Source organism: Gopherus evgoodei, chromosome 12, assembly GCF_007399415.2.
Source record: "Gopherus evgoodei ecotype Sinaloan lineage chromosome 12, rGopEvg1_v1.p, whole genome shotgun sequence".
In the NCBI taxonomy this organism is placed as follows: Eukaryota; Metazoa; Chordata; order Testudines; family Testudinidae; genus Gopherus; species Gopherus evgoodei.
The window spans coordinates 25,220,893-25,248,787 of NC_044333.1; the positions used below are offsets into that span (position 1 = coordinate 25,220,893).

The 27,895-nt window shown below is 37.9% G+C and overlaps 1 protein-coding gene across 13 annotated transcripts in view; it reads left to right on the forward strand.

The window, feature by feature from the left end:
• Positions 1 to 27,895, forward strand: part of KCTD15 (potassium channel tetramerization domain containing 15) — a 321,946-nt gene that overhangs the window by 244,429 nt on the left and 49,622 nt on the right. The window contains exons 1-4 of one of the 13 annotated variants that reach the window (XM_030581569.1): positions 16,446 to 16,881; positions 17,213 to 17,344; position 17,680; positions 23,908 to 24,083. In XM_030581569.1, the coding sequence (XP_030437429.1) occupies positions 16,862 to 16,881; positions 17,213 to 17,344; position 17,680; positions 23,908 to 24,083 (329 nt within the window). In that variant the 5' untranslated portion in view covers positions 16,446 to 16,861. The other 12 variants (XM_030581561.1, XM_030581557.1, XM_030581556.1 and 9 more) reach the window with 12 other exon arrangements.

A 27,895-nucleotide genomic window follows, 5' to 3' on the forward strand; every position in this document is an offset into this window, starting at 1 on the left:
AACTTCATTGCTAAAATACTGATATTTATGCTTAAGGCATGATATTCAAAAGTGTAAATTTCAAATTTTACAAGCAATCCCTGCTTATTGTTTGCAGAACTCCTGCATGCCAATAAGATTATCTTTCCACCAGATGTCACACTTCCCTTTTATTTCTTGCCAGTTTTTACGTGGAATTAACTTCAGATCACATTAACAGAATTTTTTTTTTAAAGCACACAAACATCTATGTACAATCATTCTCAATTTATTCATCTGTTACTGCAAACTTCACGAATAAATTCTCAGATATCAGTCACTCTAATTTGGCAGTCGTTATAAACCTTAAGGTAGACATTAGAAGGTATTTTTATACTGCATACCTCGATCCCCAGCCTAATTTAAATAGGAGCTATTGAACTGTATCACAACCAGAAAAGCAATTTCATATTTCCAGCATCCTGACGTTCTAAACTTATAGCTGGGTATCAAGTCATTTGAATTAATTTGCATTCTGATCCTTTAGACAGTTTGTTTCCAAGGATCCTTAAATATAAGTGTGAATGGGAAATCAGAAGAGCCAAAACTCCCTCCCTTAATCCCTCACCCGCTACTGACATACTATAGTTAAGGCCCATATTTCTTAGTGGTTTTATTTTCAGCTAGATACACAATATTTATTCCATAGCAGGAGGAATTTAATTATTCAGTGCTTATTAATCAAGAGCCTGCCATGAGTGCAAGGGACTGGACTAGATGACCTCTCAAGGTCCCTTCCAGTCCTATGAGTCTATGGATCAGGGATAACATTTTTAAAACTGAGTACCTAAATCCTTATTTAAGCACCTACATAAGTGGTGTGATTTTCAAAAGATGGAAGACAGTGTTTTTGTGTTCAGTTTGTTTTAAGTCAATGAAATGTTTGTGATTTATACCTGTGTAACAGACCGGAACTAGGTCCAATATTCCTATTATCCCATGTATTGGAAGATTTAGCCATTTTCAAAATCTTTTCATGCTTTCCCTGCAAAAGTAATCAGTATCTCTAGAAAAAGTCTGTAGCCAGCCTTTTTTCTATTTTTAATAAAAAATGTCTAATATGCTAAAAATTAATCCACATGTAGCACTAATTTGAATATCCAACACACTACCTCATTGTCTCAGCTTCAGACAGACAAATGTGCTGTTAATATTCCACTACAAAGGTTTAGTTTATAACTTGATATAATTTCTTTCCTGTTCTTTGACAATGACCTATTTTTAGACACACATCACACTGAACGGGTATGTCATTTGATAGAAAGCCATCCTGAAGATTCAAGTCTGTCATAAATAAATATGAAAGACAAACCGGTACATACAAGTTGCCTCTGAGACCTGCTTTCAAGTCCATTCCAGAATACAGTGAATGAAGATAATTTCAAATGAACGTCTGCTGGTCTCTGCCATGTTTCTTCTCTAAGAATTGAACATCACAAAACAGCTGAGTATTTCCAAACAGACAGCCCTTAAAAGGTAGGGAAGGAGGAAGACAGCAAGAGAATGTTCCACTAACCAGGTGCCAACACTTTCCCACCTACCTCTCTCCATCTCTAAGAGGTTCAGGTGTCACCAGGGCACATGAAACGTCATGGGATTCACTTATTACTTTCTTTGCTAATTCTGCAGAAAGGAGAAGTTATTATTTAGTTAGTTAACATCAGATGCAAGACAGACTGCATAAGAAAGATTTTTTTTAATAAATATGGAGCAGATTTCATTACTCTACATAATAAGTTTTATCACTGAGCAGTGGTAAGACAGACCTCCTAACAAAATGAATTGTGCAGATATTGGCTGTTTGCTCCATGAAGGGCTTGTTTCCACCTTGTCAGATGACTTCTGACGCCATATTGCCAGAGGAATGGGGAGTTTTGACCTCTAAAAGGTAATCTTCTGTCTGTTTAGAAATGTAACATTTTTCATATTGAAAGGTTTTATATAGTATCTAACTTTCTGCTCTATAAACAGCATACCCAAACCTCGAATACAATAGAGCTAAAATTAATGACAGCTTTGTGATTAATGTTGTAAATATTTACATATCAGGAAGTTATCACTGCATTACCATGATCACCGGTGCATAAGAAAAATTCATGGGCTAAATTCTAGCACTGAGTTTATTGGGGATGCACAAGGGTGTATGTCAGGCCAGAGGTTGGCTCACAAGGTCCTGGATGTTCAGGTAGAAGTTACGTACAGGATCACTAAATCCATCCCTGTGCAAGTATAGCTTATAGTTCCCCTTAATAATCTCATACTATGGGTGATAATGTGTTTAGTACTCACCTGATATCTCCTCCCTAGATTATTTAATAAAGGCAAGTTTTCTTTCTAATGAGTTAAACTTTAGGGCATATTCACCACAGACCAGACCCTGGGAATAACAGCTCAACTGAAAGAAGAATTATTGAGCAAAAGGCTGAATCTATATTGTAAATAGAAATATTTCGACCTTTTACAGACATGTCTGATTTGTACAGACTAATATTTTATTAAGCACATGAATCTAACAGGAAAAACAAATTAATATTTTCATGGCAGTAGCTCCCCTTGGTATCCAAAGCTGGCAATAGGTTTTGGCCCTAAAAAATGTCACTTCTGATATAAAAGAATAGTTACAAATGATCTGTGTACAGCATCTTTCATTTCAATTCACACATCACATATATATTCACCCCATATTATAGCTGTGCATTGAGAGATTAAGGATTAAATAACTTTTATCCAAAAAGAATTTTTCTGATTATGAGATGGTGAAAAAATTAGGGCTCCTGGAACTTCTACATCTGCAAAATCCATTGCTATTTATGAACTTCAAACAGGTGCATCGTTGCCTCACTAAGATGGAAATCAGAGACAATACACTGCAATTAGTGGGTCAATGGCAGGAAGCCTTGCCAAGGCAGGCAGTTGTTCCTGGCAAATTAAACCTTAATGGCAAAGTTAGTGCCATCCAATATATTCATAAAGGCCCCTTAGCATCTAGATACCAAATACATCATTAACATACAAATATAACTATTCAGAATGGACTCTGCTCTTACCACCCAAGGATTTGGATGTTTAAACATGGATCTCCCCATCGAACTATTGACCAAATGTGGCAAGGATCCTGCCAAACCTTTTGGCTTGACAGCAGTTCTGAAGGGGCATTTGTATTAGCTCATTTAAATATGCAATGCAGCAGTTCAGTACCCCAATAAAGACTGGTGCTGTGATGGAAGTATTTCAAAGAGTGCCTGGAACTGAAGATGTCTTACCTTAGACATGAAGCCAAGATGCACTTGAGCAATGTCTTCCTCACAGGGAAGAAGCCTTCTGATGAGACAAGCAGCAAAACTGGATGACCACTGATGTCGGTTCCTGAAAAAGGTACAAACCAACCATGAAACATAATCAGCACTCACTGAGACTGCCTTTGTAAAGGAGAACGTGAGAAGTTTCAATTACTGAATTATAGCTAAACCTCCCTCATGTTCTCTTTAGTAGTTATTGTTTTCTACCAAAAGCACAAGACAATCTTAAATCATTAAATAAGTATTTTCATCGAGATAGAAGACAGCCACTTTTAACAATTCAGTCAGCTATTCAGTATCATCTTCAGGCTGGTGTGAAATTAGCACATTGCAGTATTTTCAATGAGAGGTGTTCCTGGAGCGCATCAGCCAGCATGGAATAGATTGTGCTTTTGTGAAAGAAAGATACCAAAAATCAAGACACTGTGGTTGCAGTAAAACCTTAGTACCTTTTGGATTGAAACAAAGGTATGATGAGAAAGATGGCTCATGCCATCTCTCTCCTGTTCTGGACAGGAGTCCCATTTGAAGAGCTTATCGGCCACTATCCATCTGGTTGCTCTACATCCAGAGGGCATAAGTGCATTCTAACAGGTTCTGGGGGCAATATTCATGTTGCTGTTTAAAAACAGAAATTTTCCATTGTATTGGATAGTGATGCATTTCCTTCATCCTAATGCTTTGGATAAACACTTTAAGGAACATGATAATTCAAATTGTACATGACGAAGAGAACTGCAGCTGTGTTATCTATACAGTTTTATTTTAAAAAAAAAGCATCTTGCCAAATTGGAGAGAAGAATTTTGGGGTGGGTGAAGTGGTTGCGGTGCCTTGTTCTGAAATAGAGAAATACAAAATACACAGTGTTTGTAATGTGAGTGCCACTTAATTCGTGTTTTGAATAACTCTTTATTTTCTTTTATTTACTATTTAATCTTTTATCATCCAGATGGGGGAGAGGAAGAGAAACACTATTTCATCACTCATTTAAAATCAGATCATATTTTTGAAGCACCTAAACAAATAGCCATCTGAATTCATGATTCCAGACACTTTGATTAAACATCTATTTCTGGAAATCCAAGTGTCAGTACTACTTGCAAAGCACTCCTGAGAAATTCAACTGTTAAAAAAGGCTTGCCATACTTTGCAATGCGGCGTGAAATTTGGGAGCTTACTGCTATCAAGGTGATTGAGTTTCTTTCGCTATTATACATGCTAAATCCAATTCCCAAACTAAGTATTCTTCTGGATCTAACTTTTGATAGAAACCAAAATATATTATTAATCTCAAAATGGAATTAACTCAAAAGATTCAGAAAACCTCTTAACATTAGCCCAGTCTGCACAACTTTACAGTAATTCATACCCACTCTACAGCCCTTTTCATCCAGTTAAAAGGTTACTTTACCAGACTAACATTAGTGTTAAGTGAGAACCAGGCTGAGTCACTATAAACATGGCTATCCATCACTCTTTCAATACCCTGCCTCTATTGCCTGAGAATTTAATTTTTAATTATGATGATAATTTTCCAACATAATACACAGTATACTTGTGTCTCTATTTTGAGATTAAACAAAAATTAGTTACCATAACATGCAATACCCAACAATATACACTAAGGGCAGACCTACACTACCACTTAAGTCGATCTAATGTACCTTGCTCAAAAGTGTGAAAACAACGCCCACTGAGCGATGCAAGTTACACTGACCTAAATGCTATCCACACCAGCACTATGTCGGCAGGAGATGCTCTCCCACTGACATAGCTTCTGCCTCTCACAGAGGTGGAGTAATTATGCCGACGGGGGAAGCACTCTTCCATCGGCATACAGCATCTTCACCAGACATGCTGCACCAAGTGTAGTCCTTCTAGTGTAGACCTGCCCTAAGTTCATTCACTTTCTATCTTTATCAACAATGGTTAACATTTAGAACATGGGCTGAGGCAGAACCTAATCACATCACCTGGACATTCAGGGCTTTAGGCCCACTATAAACTCTTATAACCAAGTCAGTGGACTACGGTGCTGTAATGAGGTCTCCTGACAATTATATTTGCAGTGTAGATGGGCCCTTATTCATTATTGTCTGGAGTCTATTTATAACCTCTTCCAGTATGAAAATTAGGAACTAGAGGTGAAACCATCCCTAATGCAGAATTAATGACATTAATATAATGGGAGGATGAGTAGTTGGCATATGGGGGACAAGGTGGATGAGATAATATCTTTTATTGAATCAACTTCAGTTGGTGCAAGAGACAAGATTCCAAGCTAAACAGAGCTCTTCTTCAGGTATATAATGAGGATTATTAAATAACACAAAATGGTTTCCAATTAGTTGAACCTTAAGATGTAGTTTGGCTGCTCTTAAGTATTAATGAGAATGCACAAGAAATACTGTAAGTTAATCTGTATGTTGTTACAGATGTAGAAAGTAGAGCTTTATCTAGGGGTATTATTACAAATAAGAAACACTGCCCTCCTGAAGGGCCATGCTTAGTGCCACTGAACAGCTAGGACCCTGGGCAAAAGGAAAATACCCCTTCCCAGCCAGGACTTTTGTGAGTCACTATTCAAGTGTTACAGTACAATATTCCTCCTTATACAGTTAGCAGATAGTTTAATATATACATCATAAGCCAGTCTGAGATACACCTGACTGCACACACACTGCACAATCTCATGAGCCTTCTCCTCTCCCCTAATGATAAAGAAGCTTTCTCCTGTAATGGTTATAAGGGTAACAAGGTCAACCTGCTCTGACTAGCACAGACCCTCACCCCAGACAAGCTTTGGAAGAAGAAACTCCTGGCCAGACCATCTTCAGGAGCACCACTCCTGGGGCCCACAAGAACCATCTACGATCCTGATTCAAAACCAAACCCCAGAGGTCTCCTGGGAGCAGCAGCTGGTTTCCTAGGCAACCACTGGTAGCCTGAAAACATTCTTGTATCATTTACACAGCTGATGGGGGAAGGGAGGGGCGCTACCTCAGTGGAAAAATTGGGATAAGGGGATACCTCTGGCCCAAAAGGGTTTCCTCATTGAGCCTCCAAAGGTACCTCTCATCACAAAAGCATTTAATTCTTACAAGACTGATACAGTGTTGCAGACATTTCTACACAGCTGTAAGCAAGGAAAGTCTAAAAGGCTCTGCTGTGAGTAACATGGACAGCCTTTGTTGTTACACTTTCTGTATAAGCTATTTGTACAATGAGATACCAAGCTCTTCCTTCTGTCTTGTTCTTCCACTTGTTCACCAAGTCCCATATTTTAAAACAAGAATAAGAAAAGGGAGTCACAACACTTGCATTATTCATATCCTGAATGTTATTTACAAAACCACCACCAAAATAAGAACCATTGCCTTGTTAGTCATTGAAAACATTTTTCTCAGGAGCAATTCAAGATTCATTTAAACTGTGTTTGGTAATTCACTTTTTAGAAGGAGGCTGGGAGCCTGATTCTGATTTCTGCGACACCTCTAAATCAGGAGGAACTCCAGTGAGGTTAATAATGCTCCTCATTTACTGATGTAAAACCAGAGTGAGAGGAGAGAGAGAACCTCACTATTTTCAGGGGGAAAGGACTGTGAAACAATAGAATAAAACCAGAGAGAATTCTCTGTTAACGCACAGAGTGTCCATGAAAGAGATGTCCCGATAGAAAAAAGCTACAGCACAGACCTTCAGAGGTCAGAGCAATTGACTTGGGTCAGGGGCTCAGGTTGTGGGGTTAAAAATTGCATAGTATACAGTTGGGGCTCAGCCTGGTGCCTATGCTCTGAGACCATCCCCCACTTAACAGTTTCAGAGCCTGGGCTCCACCCCAAACATCTACAGTGCATGTTTTTTATCCCCAGGATCCCAAGTTAGCTGACCCAGGGCTAGTCACAGCCGTGCAACAGTTCTTTTATTGCAATGTAGACATACTCCAAGTTTCCTTCCCAAATGATCTTACTATGTTCATTCATAGGGAATGGAAGATGGCCATCAGCTACTCCCCTCCACCCCATACAGAGATCTTTGCTACAGCATAGCCTTGTTACACACATCACCTCATTTATACCCTCTTTTTAGTTTAACTATTTAAAGGTTGCCTGTGTAACCCCATTGGATAAGTTGTGTCTTTACAGTAAAAATACAGTGTGACTTTAGGAACCCACATTTAGAAGGTTTGAAGCTAATGGAGCTGCATTGATTTACACTAACAATATCTGGCCCAGAAATCAAATTCTGCTCTCAGGGTTCCATCCTGCTGCAACTGAAGTGAATGATAAACTTCAAGGGTGAAAGACTGGGACCTCACAACAAAGTCTGCACATGTGGTACAATCAGAACTCACCCTCTTTCTGAAGTTTACCTTTATCACAAACAACTAAAAATAAGGTAAGAAATTTCACCATAAGCCTTCACACTGATATAGCTGTGCCTAAAACCCCCATCTCCAGAACTGCTCAGCCTACATCTCAACTCCTTTCTCCCAGAAAGCCCCACCCATCTCTCTTATATACAGGTGGGGTAAGGCACCACCTGCTTCAGTGAGACAGCAGAACCCAATTAACCCTTTGTCAGCAGGATCCCCACTGCTGATAGTGGAAGTTTCAGGCAAATACTGTCTGCCATTTAAAGTTTCTTACTTGATAACAGGCTTTAAAGGGATATCAAATAAAATATGAAGAGCGGATAAAAAATCAATCAGTGGCAAGGCCTGAAGTTAAAGCAAAGGAACATGCACAGCTGATACCAAAGATAAATGGTATTAATATGAGTACTGTAGCATCTAGAAGGTCCAGCCAGGATCAGGCTGCCATTGTGGTAGGCTCCTGCATAAAAACATAGGAAGAGGGCTGTTGACAAAAGAATTTGCAATACAAATTGCAATAAGATGCAATAAGTGAGTCTGATAAACAAATGGAAGGAGGGAAGGAAGGAATGGAGGCAACAGGTGATGTGATAATATAGATTATATAAAGTGATATGATTATGTAAATTAGCTACGGCACAAGTTGATGGCTCTAAATCATCTTAGATGTTTGTTTTTATGTGTTTATTTATTTTAATAAAATCAGCAATTCCTGATTGCCACTCAATCTAACCATCATTGATTGGCTGATTTCTTGTGGGCACTACAGCTGAGGTGTGGCTTAAGGAAGGATTTGAGAAAAAAAGGTAGTGGTTTAGCAGAGTAATTCAGGGAGGGACTTCTTGAGCGAAGACCTTTGGGAGAGAAGCAGACAAATGGGCAATGATTGGCTACTGTCAGGATTGGGTGGGCAACAATAAAAACTGAATATGGCAGACAGACAAAAATCAATGTGACACTAGGGCATGTTAAATTCCTATTCACAAAGGAACATTTTAATTTGGAAAATCAGTTTCCACTCCTAGCTCACAGGAAGTACCAACAGCAGGAAGTTAAACTGACTGAATATTTTCACTTAATATTAATTTTCTCTCCATCACATTGAAGTTGACTAATAATGGACAGAAACATAACAGTGTAATTGTTACTATAAACTATGTTAATAAGTGCACTATACCACATCCAGTAACACCACATCTTTTTTATTTCACACTAAATTTACCTGGTCTGTTTACAGATTCTTTCTGCAAATTCCACAGTTCAAAAATTGATTATGGATTAAAAGCTGAATATTAAAATTTCCCTCAATAACTTTCCATACTGAGGATTGTGACTGACAAGATTGCAAAAATAGTGACATTATAGTAAAAAAATAAAAAGGTTTGAGCAAGAAAGCTGAATAATTACATAATTCATCTCCAGAAACCATGGCATTTATTCTCTTCTCAGTGTACATCTCCCTTTTATGTCAAGAAGAATCAGCACATGTATCAAAATAAGAACAAGACCCTAAGTTACATAAAGTTAAGGGATTCATTCATACCCACAAGAGTAAAGGCATTCTGTTCAGGGCAAGATTCTGACTTCAGATGAGAAGGTACACATGACTCAGAAAGTGGCATTATCCATATTTGAGGAGCTATCAGCACACCTTGTGATACTGCAGCACATTATCCTCCAAATGCATGTTAACACACTTATACATTTCTTTAATTGTTTGCAAACTCTCAGAGTTTTGGATGTCTGCTTTATTCATCTAATCTAATGCATTTATATTGGTGCTAGACATGTCAAAAATTGTCCAGATGTAGGATCCTCAGGTATGTACCTCACTGAAATTTTACTTTCAATTTAGCATGTGCAGAATACTTCCCTCTGCCTTAACCATAAATGAAGCGCATGTCTATGCATGGGTCTATGGATCCAGGTCAAGAAAAATTAAAGGCCCAGATTATTCGCTATGTGGAACTCAGCACAGCAGAAGAGAAGAATCATTGAGAAGCCAGTAAAGGCTCCCTGATTTTCAGGACCAATATACATTAGATCCCAGCTGGCAATGGCCCCCAAAAGACCACATGCTAGCTGTTGATGGGTGCAGCACAGCATGTTCTACCTATACCTCTTTGGACAGTTGCCACAGCAGGTCATCCTCGGTCCCAACATAACCAGCCACACTTCACTGACCATCTCCTTTCCCTACTAAATTATTTCATTTTGAGGTATTCTTCACTCCACTTCGGTGTTTTGTTATCTCTCATTACACAACATAGATGTGTGTTTAACTTTCTCCTCACGTGCTATGAAATTCATGCTCTGCTTTAATAGTTGAGAACTCACTATATCATCTCTCTAAGAGAATATACCCTTGTGCTAAGACTATACAGATTGTCCAAAGGGGACACAACACCTTGTAAATCACTTATTTTAGAACTCATCTCATCTCACATTGATCTTAGGAGGAAACCACATCAGTTGCTGCCACCTACATCAAGTCTTGCCTTCCCTTCCCACTGGCTGCCCTACCCCACTTCCTGCATCACTAAAGGCCTTCAACCCTGGAAGAAATCATTTGTTTTTCATTTTTATGGCATTGTTAGTGAGCCTCAGCAGAGCTATGGATCTCTCATGTAAGGTCCGGACCACACAAAAGCCAGTAAAATGATTAATCCAGCCCTTCCCAAACGTTTTGCCTATGTGACCCCATTTTGAGACTTTGTGACCCCAGACAACAACAAAGCAACATAGTGAACAAGGAATCCCTGGAATTTACAGTTTAAGTATGTTATCTAATGCTCTGTAATGTGGCACATGGGCTTTTATATTGCGGCACTGTTTCTCAGAGTCTGGTGGTGTGGTAGAAATTGCATATCTAATCTCTGATGTGACATCAACAGCAGATGGATACTGAGACTTAATGAACACAAGTGCACTGAATCCAGCTACACACAAATATGCGCTCACAAAAGGCACCATCAGTTTCAAGGCACATGTTGAGAGTGCAGGATATTCATTTTTGACAGTGACCCAAAACTCCAGAACAGTAAGTTAGGCCTTTGATCCTCGCAAGAATTGGTTGCAGGAAATTTTGATGAGTTATTCAGTCTCAGCAGCTGGCAAATCCATGGTATCAGGCTTGCACTGAAAGCGTTTTTTTTACCCAATCATACTTTGCCATGTCCAGCAGAGGGAAAAGGATGCAACCTGTTCCTCCATTGGGCTGAGATGCTCAGCCATAACCTGTGACTTACCATGATTCTTTATTGACTGCCAACAGGGTACTCAGGGTAGCATAAAAGAAGATACGGGCCCTGCCTTAAGGCGCTTACAAGCCACTGCTTTTCCATCTCAGAAAAGGCTAGCACAGCCTCCTACCAGCTCAGGCAGAGGATTCTCTGTTAATAAGGCTGCTGCCCACAGATAAGGATCTTCTGGATTCAAGTCTCTCACCCGTACGTTTGCACATCTGGATGGTGAAAATGGCAAAATGGCATCTGACCAATGAGTGTCTCCAGACCTGTTCCAAAAAATCCAAGCCAGGAAAAATGGCAGTCTCCATGCAATATGACCTCACAAGTACAGCAAGCGGGAGGTCATGCTATGAGAAGGTCTCCATTTTGATCTACAAAATGGCAGCCTTCATGGTTTCATAGATCACACTGTATGTGCAAAATCTTGGTGTGTGGAGGCTGCCAGCTTGTGGATGAATAGGGTGGCTTCCTGGCACAGCATTTGTGGAGCAGGTCAGGACACATTTAGGGATAGACAGCATTGTCTTGCAGGCCGAATCTGGCTTGTTGGACTTGCTATCCCAAAAGAGGTCACAACAGTTTGAGAACTACTGCATTAATCAATCCATTATTTGCCCAAAGAAGAGAGCATTAAGATGCATCTTGGGTTCCATACCAGATATGCCTATGCCCAAAGATTCTGAAAATGGATCATGATTTGAATCAAAATAGAGCCTGTAGCCTTTTTCACCAGTTCTTTGTATCCTACCATTCAGGAATCATTTTTCTGAGTATAACTCATTGAAGACCTTTGCTGGAATAAGCAACACATACAACCTCTCCTAGATGTGTATTTAATAGGGAGCTGTCTGCTACTCTGGATTTTACACATCATTCAGTTAATTCAATGATCCAAATGCAAAATCAAGCACTCAGGAACACCATGTGGCTTTGTGACACTCCCTGGAGGACTTTGTGTCTATAATAAACCAGAGAATGGATTACAATCATCAATAGAAGTGGTTTTTCATCTGTGACATATATAATATGGATATTATTTATTTAACAAGTAACAAAAGACTAATTAATTTATACATATAAGTTAAAAATACTCTTAATATTAATTGTTTCAATAAAAGTGTGAGAGGACATTACAGAATGGCAAAGTACAGAATCTGAGAAATACTGTATGCTGAAATGATGCAGTACATATCGATCAACAAAATTGTATTTTGGGTACTTTTTTTTGGCTCGTAACAGTCAGGACCAGAAGATGAGAAATGGGCAAACATTTCATCTAGATTGTATTTCCAGCTTAAGTTTAGTTTGCCTAAAATGTTTGGCAAATGCATGTTGCATCTGACTAAATGGGTATTCACCCACAAAAGCTTATGCTCCAAAATGTCTGTTAGTCTACAAGTTGCCACAGGACTCGTTGTCGCTTTTCACAGAGCCAGACTAACACTGCTACCCCTCTGATACTAATCTTTTGAAGTATCTCACTAAAATAACTGCTTCTCCACATATGCAGCACATCTTCCATATAAAATTTTCCCTGAATTGGCATCCTCTTCACAGCTTTTGGTTCCATCTCATTCTCACCAGTTGAAGCATTAGTGCTGGTTACAAGTCCCCTGGCATCTATGCTTTCTTCACCAGGAGATGTGTCTTGTTCCTTATTCATTTCTGTGTTTAACTTTGGCTTTATTTACCCTGACAGAAGACAAAATTCTACCCTCAGCCATATCAATGAAAACTCATCAAAGTCACCAAGGTTTAATTGATTGAGGACACACTTGGGCCCAACAATTATTTTTGAAGCACTGGTTCACAAAGTACTTGCTCAGTTCTCTAACTTTCCCCTCAGACAAAACTGCTCCCACAATGTAATGGTTTCTTAACCATGAGTAGGAAAAAATATAATTATGTATGGAGACATTAGTTTTAAAGGGACAGACATCTAGCTCTCAATCCTTCACTGTTTCATTCTTGTTTTTTTTTTTAAATCGTAAGTGACCTGTTTTACTTATTGTTATTATTTATGATTATTAAAAATATCACAAAGTGTTCTAGGCACTTTACAGAAACATGAGAAGGCAAGGTGCCTGCCCCAGAAATGTATAGTTTATAGATTTGATCCTACTGCCTTTGAAGTTAATGGGCGTATTACCATTGACTTTAGTAAAGGCAGGACTGGAACCTAATTTCAGACATAATATAACAGGGCAACAAGTACAGAGGTACATTATGACACAGGATAAAGCATACAATAACAAGATCAGGCATGGACTGCAAGAAGCACTTGTTGTGGTTCTTTTTACAATAATTAAGAAATAATAGTTAAGAAGTTACTGTTGTGACTACGGTATTAATGGAAACAGGATGTTCTTACTTTGTATTTCATTCACACTTTCTTTGATGTGAGTAGTAATTTTCAGATATGATTATTTTAAAAGACTTCAGTAAATCATAGTGAAAGGAGATTTAGGACACCTGGAAATCTGAACTTGTGCATGTGTTGGCCTTCTATCTTATTTTAATTTTTTATTGTAAAATATGCATCATGCATTGTTTCAGGACAACATGAAAACAGTTTAAAGAAAACAGAAGTGTAGTGGCTTTTATGGATTTTGATTTCAACTCTTAATAATACTTACCAATAAATCTTTGATTAGCATACTGAAAAAATTCAAACTCAATAATAAGATAAAACAAGACATATGTTATAAAATGGTTTTGTCCTTTTCAATACAAACTAAGCATCTGCAACAGGATACAAAGAAATGTTGATAAGGAAAATGCAAAATAGTTTATTGCCTGTGCTATTTAATACCTAAATAAAATACATTTCACATTTAGCCAAGAACTTTTAAAGCACTTAAGGTAAGCTAACCTCTAACCTACCAATTTTAATTATAATATTCCATACCCGAGCTCAGAAATTTTATATTATGAATTTGGATTTCTTTTATAAAGGATGTGATAATATTGTTAAGAAAATAAATTCACTTCTAAAATTGTTTCTTTTTTCTTATTTGCTGCAAAGTATTTAATATTTTCTTTTGTACATTTTTTTAATAGTTGAGCTTTAAGTGAAGCTCTGAAAAACAGTGGAAGATTTTATTTTCAGGGTCACAAGTACCATAGCGAGATTTCTCTCTTAAACAATGACACTTAGTATCTGTGTAGTTCTATGAATACTTTTGAAGTGTCATATTAAAACCAATCTCTTGGCCTTCAGGCAAAGAGAAGCAATTAGTCTTGGAGTTGTGAATAAATAAAAATCCATTTATATACCCGTCCTTGACATGTACCTTGCAAATCTTAGAAACTTCATCTAGTGGGAAAAGAAATGTTAAATCATGAACACCAACACTAATCATATTGCAACGTTGCTTCCTAAAACTGTTTAGTTTATATAAATCTTTTAAGTATTAATTCATATGTATATATTCATACATATTGAAACACAACAACAAAGTGGCATTCACACAATTGAGTGAGAAGAAAGAACTGACTGAGTGCATGTAGTGCTATACAGAACACCTTTACTATCTACTACAGTATTATGGGTAAAAAAAACCCCTAAATTGAGAACAATGTCCCTTTCGAGATACCATGAAAACACTACTGTGTAATACATACATCTTTTTCATTCTCAACTACAATTGTGTCTTTGTTTTGATCTTAAAAAACAAAAAAACCCAGCCAGACATTTTATTACTATGCAGTACAATTATATTATACCTTTTTGAGATGGGTTGGGACTGAGTAAGGAAGCAATTTCTGCTTTCTGTTCAATAAAATATTTTAATTATTTCTGTTTCCTCTTTATTGGGCCTTGATATAGAAACACTATATTTCCAGTTATGTTTTGATTACTGCTCATGATTCTCATATTTATTTTATGTTTGGCAGTTAGACCGTAACCTACGGATGAAACAAAAATTAAGCTGTTAAATCATATAAAATGTTCAGTCTGTGCCTTATCAAAAGAGTCTTATTTGACTTGTGTCGTAAAAGACTTTAAGTCTCAGTGGGTTTTCTTTCTCTCCTGAAATTGCACTTGTTGAACTGTTAGAGGGAAACTACTTAGGCTACAGTCTTGTCCAGTGTTATGGTGAGGCAGCTGTTTGAAGACACTGTTATGTTCAGGAGGCTAGTTGAAAATAAAATCCACCCTTTTGTGCTGGGCTTTCATAGGCAATACAGAGACATACTTCGAAGGCCAAAGGTGAAACTGTTGCCCCTGCTAAAAAAATGGTACCTGGTAGGATGGTCAAGGCAAAACAAATTTGAGTCTGTGCTGGATGCAAATCTCTCAGCTGACCTAGTTCTCATTCTCCTTTTCATTTCAGAAGCTCAGCTAAAAATCCATAAATTAAGGAAATTAACTGATGGAGCCTCCGGCATCTTTGTAAGCTATTTAAATCTTTAAATTTACAACATCTTCTGCATATATCAAGTAATTGAACTAACTGCAGGGATGTAACTTTAATGAGAAAATTTCCCTCTTCTGCTGTAGTTTGTACTCTTAAAAAAAAACACTACCCTTAGGAAAAAAGTTTCTGTTTATTCCTGGCATGGAAGATAACTTTAAAACCCCCCAATTTTAGGGGTTTCTGCATTTCTCACTTTGTTCCTTGATAGTGCAATAATAAAAATAATAAAAAAGCCAACTAGTTCCCACACCTTCCTGCTCAGCCCATAAATGTCAGGAAAGTAAAGAGTGGCAAGCCCAATGCTTCAGATCCTCTCTCTGACAGAGGAGTTCTCTGGTGAGGACAAGCAATTCTGATTTCCCTTTAACCATGAAAAAGGCCTGACCTTTGCAATAACAACAAAAAAAATAAATAATTACATAACTTTTCTGCACTTACAGTTGTTTGCAGCTAGTAGGCGCTGAAGATCTAAAATTAACCTAATTCTAGTCCACAGAGGCTGAAATTTTTGTAATATATAAATACAAACACACACACAAATATATCCCATCCTTACACTCTTGAGGTCTGAAAAGTCATAATGCACTGAAAAAATTCAGGGAGGGTGGAGGTCAAGGAAAGGTACGTTCTGGAGATCAACATGGCAGAGTGATGAACTGCAAAAATAACAAGAGGGTTGAATTGCATGAAATCACATAAATGAAACAAAGGACACACAGTTTTTTAAAAGTTTATTCAGAGAGAAACATAATTTTAGGAGGAAGGGGCTGAGAAGGATGTTTTTATAGTGTTCATTAGCCAGATGGGTGATGTGCAAAATAAAAAAGACCTAATCTGTTTTAAATCATATAAATAAAATAAAGAAGACAGATTTTAAAAAAAAAGTTTATTCCAGGACGAATATTATAAATATATATATATTTGGTGTAAGGCTGACCCAGCAGGCAACTCTCCCGAAATCCATATGCCACATTGGCCATCTGCAACTAATAATATTAATAATAAATACATGAAACCACACGCACAAATGTTAAAAGTTTATTCAAGGTAAACATCATTGTGTGGGAGAGGGAAGTAGTACGGGTGGGGGGAGGTGGAGAATGCAGGTTTCCCTCGAGATCAATATCCCAGATTGGGTTAGCGGCAAAAAAATAAATAAATGCAGAGAGCCAAATCAATCTGCTTTTGTTAAAAGTTTATGGAGGATTTTGCTCTGCTGGTTGGCGGGAGGGGGCTGGGTGTGAGGTTCCAAAGGGGGAGGCACAGCGACGGGAAGCAGCAACAGCGGCTGCTGTTGTGGCCAAGCCAGCGGAGCGCCTGTGGAGCTGCCTGTCTGCCTGGGAAATCTTCATGGCAGACATCTCCATCTAGCCGTGCGCTATAATTGAAATGGCGCTTTTGGCCAGGGGCGGCCTGCCAGGGCGCTTTCTGCAATAGCACAATGCATGTCGATAGACGTCATTTGGTTTTAATGGCCTACAGGAAATTTGGCGTTTACAATGCGAGACATTAGCAAAGGGTGAAAAGGGAGCGAGGGGAGGGAAAACGGAGGGGAGGGGGGAAGGGAATAATTGCAAACCCCCCTCCCCAAAAATACCCCCGATCTGCATCTTGATTGCTGTAGTTTTGATTTTTTTTTTGTTAACTTGATCTAGTTTATCAACAAGTGCGGAGTGGGTGCTACCCTAATTGTAACAGAGGAGTCAAGAGATGTGAGAAACGTGCCCTGTGTTACTTATTTGGGAGCTGAAAATTTATGCCTAGTTGAAAATGCCTGGGGAAATATTACATCAGACCAAATGACAATGATTAAAATCAGCTTTTCCCCCCTTCCTCCTTCTTCCTTTCAGTAAATCTATTGAAGGACGTGACAGTGGCCTGATATTCCACAACATTAAACCGTTATCCCCCCAGCCAAGGAAGGAGAGGAGCTGGCAACCCAAACCGTTAGAGAAAGGATTCTGCAGCCAAGGAGAGGGGGGGTAGCTTGGGGAGGGGGGTGGGAAGCAGAAGGAGGGGGCTTGGGGTTTACCATCTGATTTTGTATTATTATTATTAAATTTTATTTGTAAAGGTATTTTTTTAATCTGGAGATCGCCAGCAAAAGGAGGGAAAAATATCCCGTTTTCATCGCAAAATTAGCTAGGGCGAGAGCAAAGGGCTGAGCTAATTGTAGCCTAATCCTCTGCCCTGGAGGCGTTTGCAAAGCCCTGAGCAAGAATTCGCCTTTTTTCCTCCTCTTTTCCCTTCCCTCTGTTATTTAGAGACGGGATTATTGCCTTTCTTCTCATAACAGCCTCGGCAGTTTCATTTTAAGGGTTTTTTTTCCCTCTCCACACACACACACGCACAAAATAAACAGAAGAAGCATAAAAAAAGAGAGAGGGAGAGAGAGAAACAGCAGCTTTAAAAATAATAATAATCACAGCAGGATCTAAGGAACAAAGATAGTAATAAAAGCAAAAAACAAACCCATCAACACACAAACCCAACAGAGCCCAAAGCAAAAGGGGGGTTTGCAGATCTCTCTTCTGTGTTCAAGGTAAGGAAAGCTGCCCTGACTGCTGCTCCTGTCTCTCTCCCTGCATGGACTGGGGAGTGCGCATTGCATTGCATGGCTTTTTTTTTTTTTTTTTTTTTTTTTGGAAAGTGCCTCTTCTTGAAACTAACTCAGATCTTGGCTCTGGAGAAGAGGCAGAGGGTTTTTTTTAAAGCTACAGGATCCATTTTCATCCACCCTCCTTTGATAGCGCTGGTGCTCCGTGTGTGTGTGCATGCATATGTGTATGGTTTGTTTCCTTTTTTTAAAGCATGGCCAGTGTTGCTGGAGCCCCGGTGCCCGGGGTTCCTAGGCTGCTGCTGCCGCCCTAGCCCCAGCACTGAAGAAGGCAAAGGATCCGGGGGCAAAGCCGCAGCGCGGAGGAGGCAGAGCTAATTGGGTCCCGGGCTTTTGAATGGTACACAAGGAGCACTGGCAACAATTGCACTTTCCAAAAGGGCAGCTGCAATAGGCAGCAGGCGCTGCCACCGCGTTGTAGGGCTGGGAGGGGGGATGTGGGGTTTGGGGGGTTGTTTTTCCTTGCACTGTTTGTGAAGGGAGGGGGGATGTTTGTTTGTGGGAGGGTGCGGGGGGTTGTTGATGGTTTGTAGTTTGGTTCCCCCTTTTGCTTTCAGGGGAGATCCTCTTGGTTCTCGTGGGGACTTTGTGGGTCCGTCCTTTGGGGTTGTCTCTAAGGTGTCTAAACACAAAGGGGGAAGGCAGATGACAAAGCTTAATATGGAAAACACGGGCGGTCTGTGAATGAAACTCTGGCGCCAGTCAGAGTGGAAGGCTTGATTTGGTGTAGACTTCAAACCACTCTGGGCTATAGTTTGAATTTCTGTTCCTACATGTAATGTGGCACACTTCTGCAAAATTAATACATTAGTCTGGCCAATGTTCACCACCATTGGTTGCACATAAAATATATAGGATCAGAGGTGCAGATTTTTTCCCCTGCATTCATTTAAGGCATCTCTTGTTGTGTGAGAATAAGTAAGGGACGCCATGTTGTGCTGCCTTTTTTTTTTTTTTTAATGTTACCTTTGGGCATTGCTGTATATATTTCTAACAAAAAAGCCAGAAGTTTAGTGGCCGGTGTGCATGGCTTACTGGTGATTTCCCTGACCATCAGCAGGGAAAGGCATTTGGGTGACGTGAAACTTACACTAAATAGATTGGAGAGTGCTAGGAATGGGGGGAGGAGAGTGGGGAAAAGAATTTTTTTTAAACGAGAGCTCAACAAGCTAACTGCTCCCAAAAAGTTTCTGACATAATCCACTTGCTAGCAAATGTCCAGTGTTTTCCGAAGAAGTGTTGAGGTGTGTACAAATGTTTTATGGAGTTTTTTTTGTAACCCATTGGCCAAGGTTTTAAAATAACCTGATCACTTCTTTGTCTTAGGTTGGTTTCACAAAATAAACAATCGGCTCAAAGTCGCCTAAGAGGCAGATTCTGGATATTATCATGATTACGTGTTTATAGAGACAAAGGTAATGCCAAGTCTCTTTAATTTTGACCCTCTGGCTGGGCTGAATCCTACCTCCCTGGAAATACAGACAGTGCCATGAAGCCACGAGAGTGCAAGGTTAAGTTCTTTAGCTGGTTATTCTCCCAAGTGCTTGAAATGGGGTGTTGGGGGGCTGAAACCGTGGTTTTACTTTTAGTGCTATAATAGATCTGCTGTTAAAGAAAGAAAGGTCTCTGAGGAGAAAAAAAGCTTCAACGAGAATCGAATAAAGGAACCAGTCAGAGAACAGATGTTGGTGCTGATCTCATTAAAGACGAGTCAGTGGTCCTGCAGCAGACTGGACTTTGTGCCTTTGATGCACACACAGCTAGCTGGCTGCATATGGGTTGAAAGATGCCCCCTTTCAACATCTTATAGAGAGAGCTGTTTCATGGCAAGTCCTTAAACCTGCAGTTTTCATTTCATGTCTTAAATGTGCATGAAGGAATTAAACTGCACGAGTGAATAACAGCATTAGTTTCAATTAATTTTTATCCTGGCAACAATAAACTTTAGAAACAAAGCACTTTTACATCCTTAATTAGTCTTGGTTCCCATCTGTAGTCTTTTAAGTGTCTGTTCCTTGATTTAACTTTGTCCTTCCTTCAGAGCTGCTTTCTTTTTAATTCTTTTCCCTTTTTTTTTCTTGTTATCCCTTCCAGACTGTTTCTTGTTTCTCTTCTGGAACCTTTCACTTCCCTTGTCCCTATCTCTCTGCAGTTTATTTCTACTGTATTTTCCCAACATCAACAGCAGTATTGGTTACCATGGCCCCAAGCTATGTGCAGAGGTGGGAAAGCTTCATATGTCCAAAAGTTCTTACACTTTTGAAGTCTTTCTGTTAGTAGGATCTGCAATGTATCATCTAGAGTGTGTATTAAATGAACAGTATTCCTGTAGGCTTCAGAGGAAGAAAGGCAACACCCTGGAAAATTCTGCAGTCTTTCAGCATTCTCGGCCCTAGGGTGATAGCCCTGGGCATGAAGCTGAATGGAGCTCTTACAACTGCCTTCTGTTTACCTTTTATGGTTAAAATAACAGCTTAGCAAAGAAGCAACTTCATGGAGAAACGATTCAGTGAAATCATCTCAAGCTGTAGCAGCATAGCTAGTTTAATCACCCCTAGAGAGCTGAACAACTGTGAGCACAATGGGACACAAAATCATTTTGTGTGTAAATGAGCATGGCATTGTGATTATTTCACTTTGCATGGGCAAATAGTTTTTACAAGCGGTACTTATGCAGTTCGCTTAGAAAGGCAGAAAAAGATAAGCTGGCTCTGAAAAATCTTGGTGTGTAATGCTTGGAAAACTAAATATTCAGATAATTTGGGAATCAGGCTCTATTGATTTTGCCTTTAGCAGGTTCCTGTGTTACTTATTAGAGCAGGGTTATTGCTTGTGCCACTAGTAGTGATGTTATACCCTTTTGTAGGCAACTAAAGAACATGGATTATTTTACATGGTTTAAAAATGAAAATTGTTAATGTTTCTTCAGTATTTACCCTTAAGGTTTTAATTTTCACATCAGTATTAGAAAACACACAATTCCACAGGATAAATACTTTTAAGATCCAGCTCTGTGGATAAAATAAATATATTACTTGATATGGTGAATTTTAGCAGCATTTTATATTGAGCAATACATATAAGAAGAGAGTCAATAAAAACTGGGATTAAGGAATCAAGAATATTTATTTTTAGGATTAATGGAAGTGCTTTTTACACGGTTTAGGTAGTGTTTAAGACCTATGCTCTTTGTTGATTAACTAATACAAAAATCATTGGCTATCGCAACTTTATTAAATATTTGGGTTATTTCATCATATTAATCTTCTCTAACTAAACAAACCTGTATTTCAGTTCTCCTGATTCCCTCCCCTAAAATAAAATCCTCAGTAAGTATGAAAATCCATACAAGATTGTGAACTATTTTAGTTTTCCAGTGATTTTCTATAATTAAGTGTTTTTTCTATGCATACTATAGCTGAGTGATTCCAAAAGCAGAGGATTGTTCAAAAAGTCCCTCCAGTGAATAGTATAAATTAAATATCTCTACTGTATGGGCATGGCCTCACAGAGAGTCTCAGACAGTTTGCAGATCAAGGCATTTGCTGATGTACTAACATTAAACAAAATCATAAGACAGTAGCAGTGTTTAAATATGCACAAATAGATTCAGATCACTTGATCTTTAGCTTTCTGTGCATATTTTAAAAGTGGAGTCTATTTCAAGACAAACGGTTAAATGTAAGACTTATTTAAAGAGAACTACAAGTTCTTTGATTTCATTTAGAAATTGTAGGGGTCCAGATGAGCCCTAATTAGGCATATTTTTTGTAAAACTCCATGAGGTGGATTTCCAAGGCAGGTCTGTATCCTGCAAGGTCTGTACCTTTATCATTAGTGATAATAGTTAGGGTTAGAACAAAGAAGGAGTTGACATTCAGCTCGTAGCTACTGACCCTTACATTTAAGTGAAGGAGTACAGAATGAACATGAGCTTGCAGTGCTCTTTGGTAGAAACACATCCTTTTCTGTGTTGGTATACAGATATAGCATCCACAACTAGAGAACAGACTGCTAAAGTACTACCTTGTTTTAAAAAATTAGTAGTTTTGTTTGTGATATGACATATTTCCTAAAGATTGCCCACAACAGGACCTTGTGGGAAAGAAGAAAGCAACAACTTTAGTCATTAAAGGATTGACTCATTTTTCTTGAAGGTGGTGCTACAGTAAAAATGTTAATGCCAATTTCACATCGATTGACACAGAAGTTCTAGAACAGTGTTGATATTTTGTTTGCATTCAGTGCAGATGCCCATTCTGCATTTGAAGAGAAAAGAATGTGGATTCATAATGGGGTGATGTATTTCTCCAGTATAACTGGAGTAGTTTAAAATTGTTATGAACTAAACTAGATGAAATAGACTAATCTAAGATGTGGTTTTCTTTTAAAGGTGTCCAGAGACATTATATTTTCAGTACCTTTCCATATATTTTGATAACCATGTTTTTAAGGAATCTTGTCAATTATATGTTCACTGAATGGTTTGGGCAAGCATATTGTGCAAAATATTTATTGTTAAAAGAAAGGAGAGACCCAGTTTTAGGATTCTTAGAAATATCCCCAAAGTAACCTGGAAGAATTGGACATTCACTTTGTAATACTGCATATAAAGCGTCTATCAGATGTTAGGAAGAGCCTAGACATTTGGTAGCATAACTGCAAAACAAAATACCAGGAAAATTAGATTATATTCAGAAATGTTTTTAACTATAATATTTTGCATATGTTGTTCTACACATATGTGACAGAAATTATGGGAAATTTTATAAAACTTCCAAAAGCTTGAACAAATTTTCCATCTGTCATATATGTTTTCATTATTATTTGATTTGATTTGATTCAGTTGTGTAAAGACGTATTGGTGTCTGATAGAACTTCCAAAAGCTTGAGCAGTTTTTCCATTTGTCATATATGTTACCTATAATTTTTTATTTAACTTAAATCAATTGTGTAAGACACATGTTGGTGTCTGGGAGAGAATCGGTTATCATCCTTTTCTTATAATAGCTGAAGAGTTTTTGGAGATATAGATATAGATACAGATATAGATAGATATATAGATATATTTTTTGCCCTAGCAGTCCCTTCCACATCAAATGGGGTTTTTGAAAATCTTTTAAATATTTGTTTTAGGTTAACAGAAGCAGAAATTCAGTGCATGAATTTGTAAATCAGCTAAAAATATTTAGACTCAATTCCATTTAATTTTAGATATTTTTAAATAATAAATATACATGTTCATATGTATATTTCTGATTTCTAATGCTAGATATGGCATTTATGAAAGCTTTGTGTTATGAAAACTTTGGTCATTTTATATATATTTCTGCCGTTGTTGCATCCAGCAATTCATTTCCTTCAGTTTGAAAGCGTATTAGTCCCTCATTATATCTATTATTAATATATAATCAATAGTTATCAATTTATTTTCTAATTATTAAAAATAAAATCTATTATTTTTCATAGTTTGATGTGAAATTCACTACATGTATAAACTAAATGCCATAGGTACTGAGGAAATCACTAATTTAGAGGTGTCTCGTTACTGAGACAAACTTGCAAAAACCCCTGAATCCCAATTCACAAATTGGTTATTCGTTTGTCAGGGGATATTTCACATCTAACACATAAGCCCGCGACCTTTAATTAGAATTTTGCAGTTTGTTTTATGCCCCTTGAGGCTGACACCTTGAAATTTTTTTTCTTGATTTCTTATTGCTAATAAGCATCTTTCTCTTCCCCTCTGGTACTTTGAAGAAAATGATGCAAATACACTTAATTACAGTGGTGGCAATAATTTGTTAGCTGAATATGTGATCAGGCAGATGCAAAAATGATCTGATTAGATCTGTGATCACACTAGAAATAAAGGTAACACCCAGTTACATTTAAGAAAAACTGTTCTTTTTTGTCTTCCGTTTCCAGGAGGGAAGAAGCATGTCCCGTCTGTCTCTAACACGGTCCCCAGTTTCTCCCCTGGCTGCTCAAGGAATTCCTCTCCCAGCTCAGCTCACCAAATCCAATGCTCCTGTGCACATTGATGTAGGAGGACACATGTACACCAGCAGCCTGGCTACCTTGACAAAGTATCCAGATTCCAGGTAAGGCCTCAGTGTTTTCAGGCTGTGTGCCTATTTCATTTCAGTACTTGGAAATATATATTTACCTGTGTGGAATGTGAAACATGATTTATTATATATTCAAAACTTATAAATAATTCAATCTCCAGTTTATACATTAACTTCACTAGAGTTCTATAGGAAAAAAAGACTGCAAAATGTATGTGTTATTTAGACAGTCTGTTCATTTTCTTTCTCAGCATCTTCCTTTGCACACTGCTATGTTTGAAGCACCTGTTGATGTGACTGTTCTATAATATTCTCCACTCTATGAATCAATTTATTTATTTTAAAACAAACTTTTGTTAAAAAATAAACAGCTCGTCTTTTATATGGGTGCTTATGGATACATATGTAAGCCATCAGAAGCCCTATAATAACTGCAGTTGTATTGGTTGGTAGAGTTCTTAGATGATCTGTACTCACTTATTCAACAGCAGTGACACTAGACATTCATTTTCAGCAGAATGTCCAGCACACAATGTATTTATTTGCAACTGCACATCAGGTCAAAGTTATATATAATTGTTGCATGTTACTGATACATCTAGTGAGAATCTGCCCAGTATTTTAAGGCAGGAGAAACTGCAGAGAGATGCATACATAAACCCTCTGCGGTGTTCATTTGAGGCCTTATTCTGTGAGGTGCAGACTGCCATGGAAGGAGATGCATGTGGGAGGTGTTCGGCTCTTTTCAGGATCAGGTCCTAGGCTGGCAGCTGAAGAATGTCAGTGATTTAAGGGTTAAAAGCATATTCGTCAAGAATGCCTCATAAGAGTTACTTGGTAGCTTTAGATTTGTAATTACATCCACCAAAATTAGTATTCTGAGATTGAAGAATAACATACTTTGTTTATAAGAACATGTTTATTCTGTATAAGGGTCAAATGCTTCACATCTGAACAACAGGAAGTATGAGATGTACAGTACAAGGTGTTTGGTCACACTGGCTAAAGAAAGCAGTTTTGATCCCAAATGCAAATCAGGAATCAGGTCAGCAGTTTCGTTGTCAGAGGTTCTGCTGTCAACATGACCTGTATTTCTTCAAATGGACAGCCTTTTCAGCTACATTTTTGTTCAGGTATTTTCCCTTCAGAAGAACTAGAGGTTTTTGCACTGATTTGACAGTTTCCCAAGCAGTAAATGACATTTATAGAGACACCTTGAAATGCCTCTGATGTCATAAAGCATATGGCTGTGATTTCAGTCCAAGGCTAAGTAGTGCTTTGAAATGGTCCATGGAAAAGGAACATTAATTGAAATGCCAATATTTTAAAATTAGGCAAAAAACAACATGATTTTTCAGGAGACCATCTATTTCAAGACTTCAGTCTAGTATTTAATTACAAGGAAGAAATCTATCCAGTGGGGAAAGATTTATAACAAAAAAACAGACGGATGTTCACAGTAAAAAGAAAATACAGAGAATATGCAGCAGTTGCAGTGAAATAGCACATCTGTTTCCACATTAAAAAAAAATCACTGCTGACATTTTAAAAAATATGCCTCATATCAGAGTTATTTAATAGAAACTTCAACTGTGTAACTTGCAAAATATAAATATGTTTAAAATAAATGCACAGATTTTATTTAGAGGTTTTGGCTTATAATACAGATTTGTTACTTCTATTTGTTGAAACAACAGAAGTGTATTCCTCTTGGTTTTTAAGCTGCAAGTACAAAACAGTTATTGGTCAGACACTAGTGTATTGTGTGATGTTTTTGTTGTGTATTGTCTTGTATTTGCATGTGTTTTATCATCTCTTAAGGCTTGAACTTGCAAACCTTTTCTCACTCAAGCAATCTTTTCCCATGGTTTCAGTGAATCTACTCATATGAGTAAAGGTTTGCAGGATTGGACCCCTAGATCCTAAAGTTTTTGAATAACATCAGACAGTCAGAAAACCAGAGGGGATATGTAGTAAAGAGGTATCAGAGCACACATTTTGTATTTAAAGAGAGACAGATTCTGGTTATTTTGTTTCATTTTGCCAGCTGGGTTCCTTCAGTGTTTGAGTTGACATAAATGGTTTCCCCATTCTTTACCCAGGAGGGCCTGCATTCATTCCCATTGAATTCAATGGCAAAACTCCCAGTGATTCAATGTTCTGGTTCTTGAGATAAAGTCACAAAACCTTTTGTTTTCGTTGCTCTCTGGAATATCGTCCATGAGGTTATAAATTGCCTTCGCAATTATTATGGACGAGAGAGGGATTCTGGGTCGTGAGCTAGTGTAAGAGAAAAGGATATGTGTTGCTGAGTGAGACAGCTGGTAATAGTGAAAAGCACTACAGTATTAGCCCACGCTGCAAAGATGGCATGGGTGGCCACAGATTTAGGCACAGCTATTTTCACACATGCAGAGCTTTTTGGTTTATTTATACAAGGTATTAAATTCTTTTCAGTTTGGCAATCAACATTTCATAAGAGCTTCAAGTATTGTAGATTAATCAAATTTTATAGGCCCTGGTTCAACAAAGCATTTAAATGTGTGCTTAAGTACTTTGCCGAATAGGGGTGGATATCATATGGTTTGCTGAATCTTTGATACAGTTGCAGAAAATAAAGTTTCAGCACCCTAAAAATTTAAGTGTAGGGGATAATTTTCCTGTGTATCTGCATTACATGCTTTATTTGCTTTTGTATGCTTTGAAATCCTAAATATATACTTAGCTTATCATTTACATTATATCACACACTCACCTTATGCTAATAGAAAATAGAAAAATCATTCAGTCATATTTATTTCTCAGTTGTACTTATAATAATACTGATCCTGCAAGGTCCTGAACCTTGCAATATCAGGCCTAACAAGAATAGCTATAGGCATGGTAAGTTCCTGCCTATACCTGCTTTTCAGTCACCCTTCTGGTATGATATAAATTACACCTGACAGCAGACAGTGTGATACATTTCTCATTGTAATTTGGTAAAATTGACTGTGGTCAGCCCACTCAATGCTTTGCTGTGTTCTGCCATTCATAAGTTATGTGTTTCAGCTGTAATTCATGAAAATTAAGGACCTGCTTCTGCAACCATGACTCGTGTGAGTCAGTGATTTGAACTAGTGAATGATTTGAGGTCAGTGGGCCAAATTCTGTACTCAGTTATCCCAGCGTAATTTCAGAGTGACTCTGTTAAAGTCTTTGTTGCTTATATCAGTGCAACTAAGAGAAGAATTTGCTCCAGTGAGTGAATTTTCATGAGTAAAGAATGCAAGATCAGGTCCAAAAGGTGTTAGTCACATCTTCTGCTGTAAACTTTCATAGGCTACATGATGCACTTCCTGCAAGGGAACTTCTTTAGCTATGTTATAGAAACATAAACTCCACAGTGTGGTTTAATGCACATGTGCCATGACCTGCTCATCTGTACTAGGGGTGTGATTTCAAGAAGAAAAAGCAGCAGCAGCATTTAACTAGTGTGACAAATGGGAAACTAATTAAATGGCCACTAAGATAAAGGCAAAGATACTTTCTCACCTATCGTATCTCTCTCAAAGATATATGCCAGCATTCCAAAAAAATAAGGAACAGATATACTTAATTTTACACATAACTGTCATATCTGTTTCCATTATTAACCTGTTTTAATGGAAAGTTACAATTTACTGTATTCCTTGTCCCCTCAAAAAATTAATTGAAATTATTATGAGTTTTGGATGTGCAAGGAGATTCACTTGGCCGGATCTGTATACTGAGTGTCTCACATTAATTTTATTCCATTCATTTATGTTTAATACATTCTCAAAAAGTCTTAACACTGGTAGTTTTAAGTTACAGGCATGCAAAAG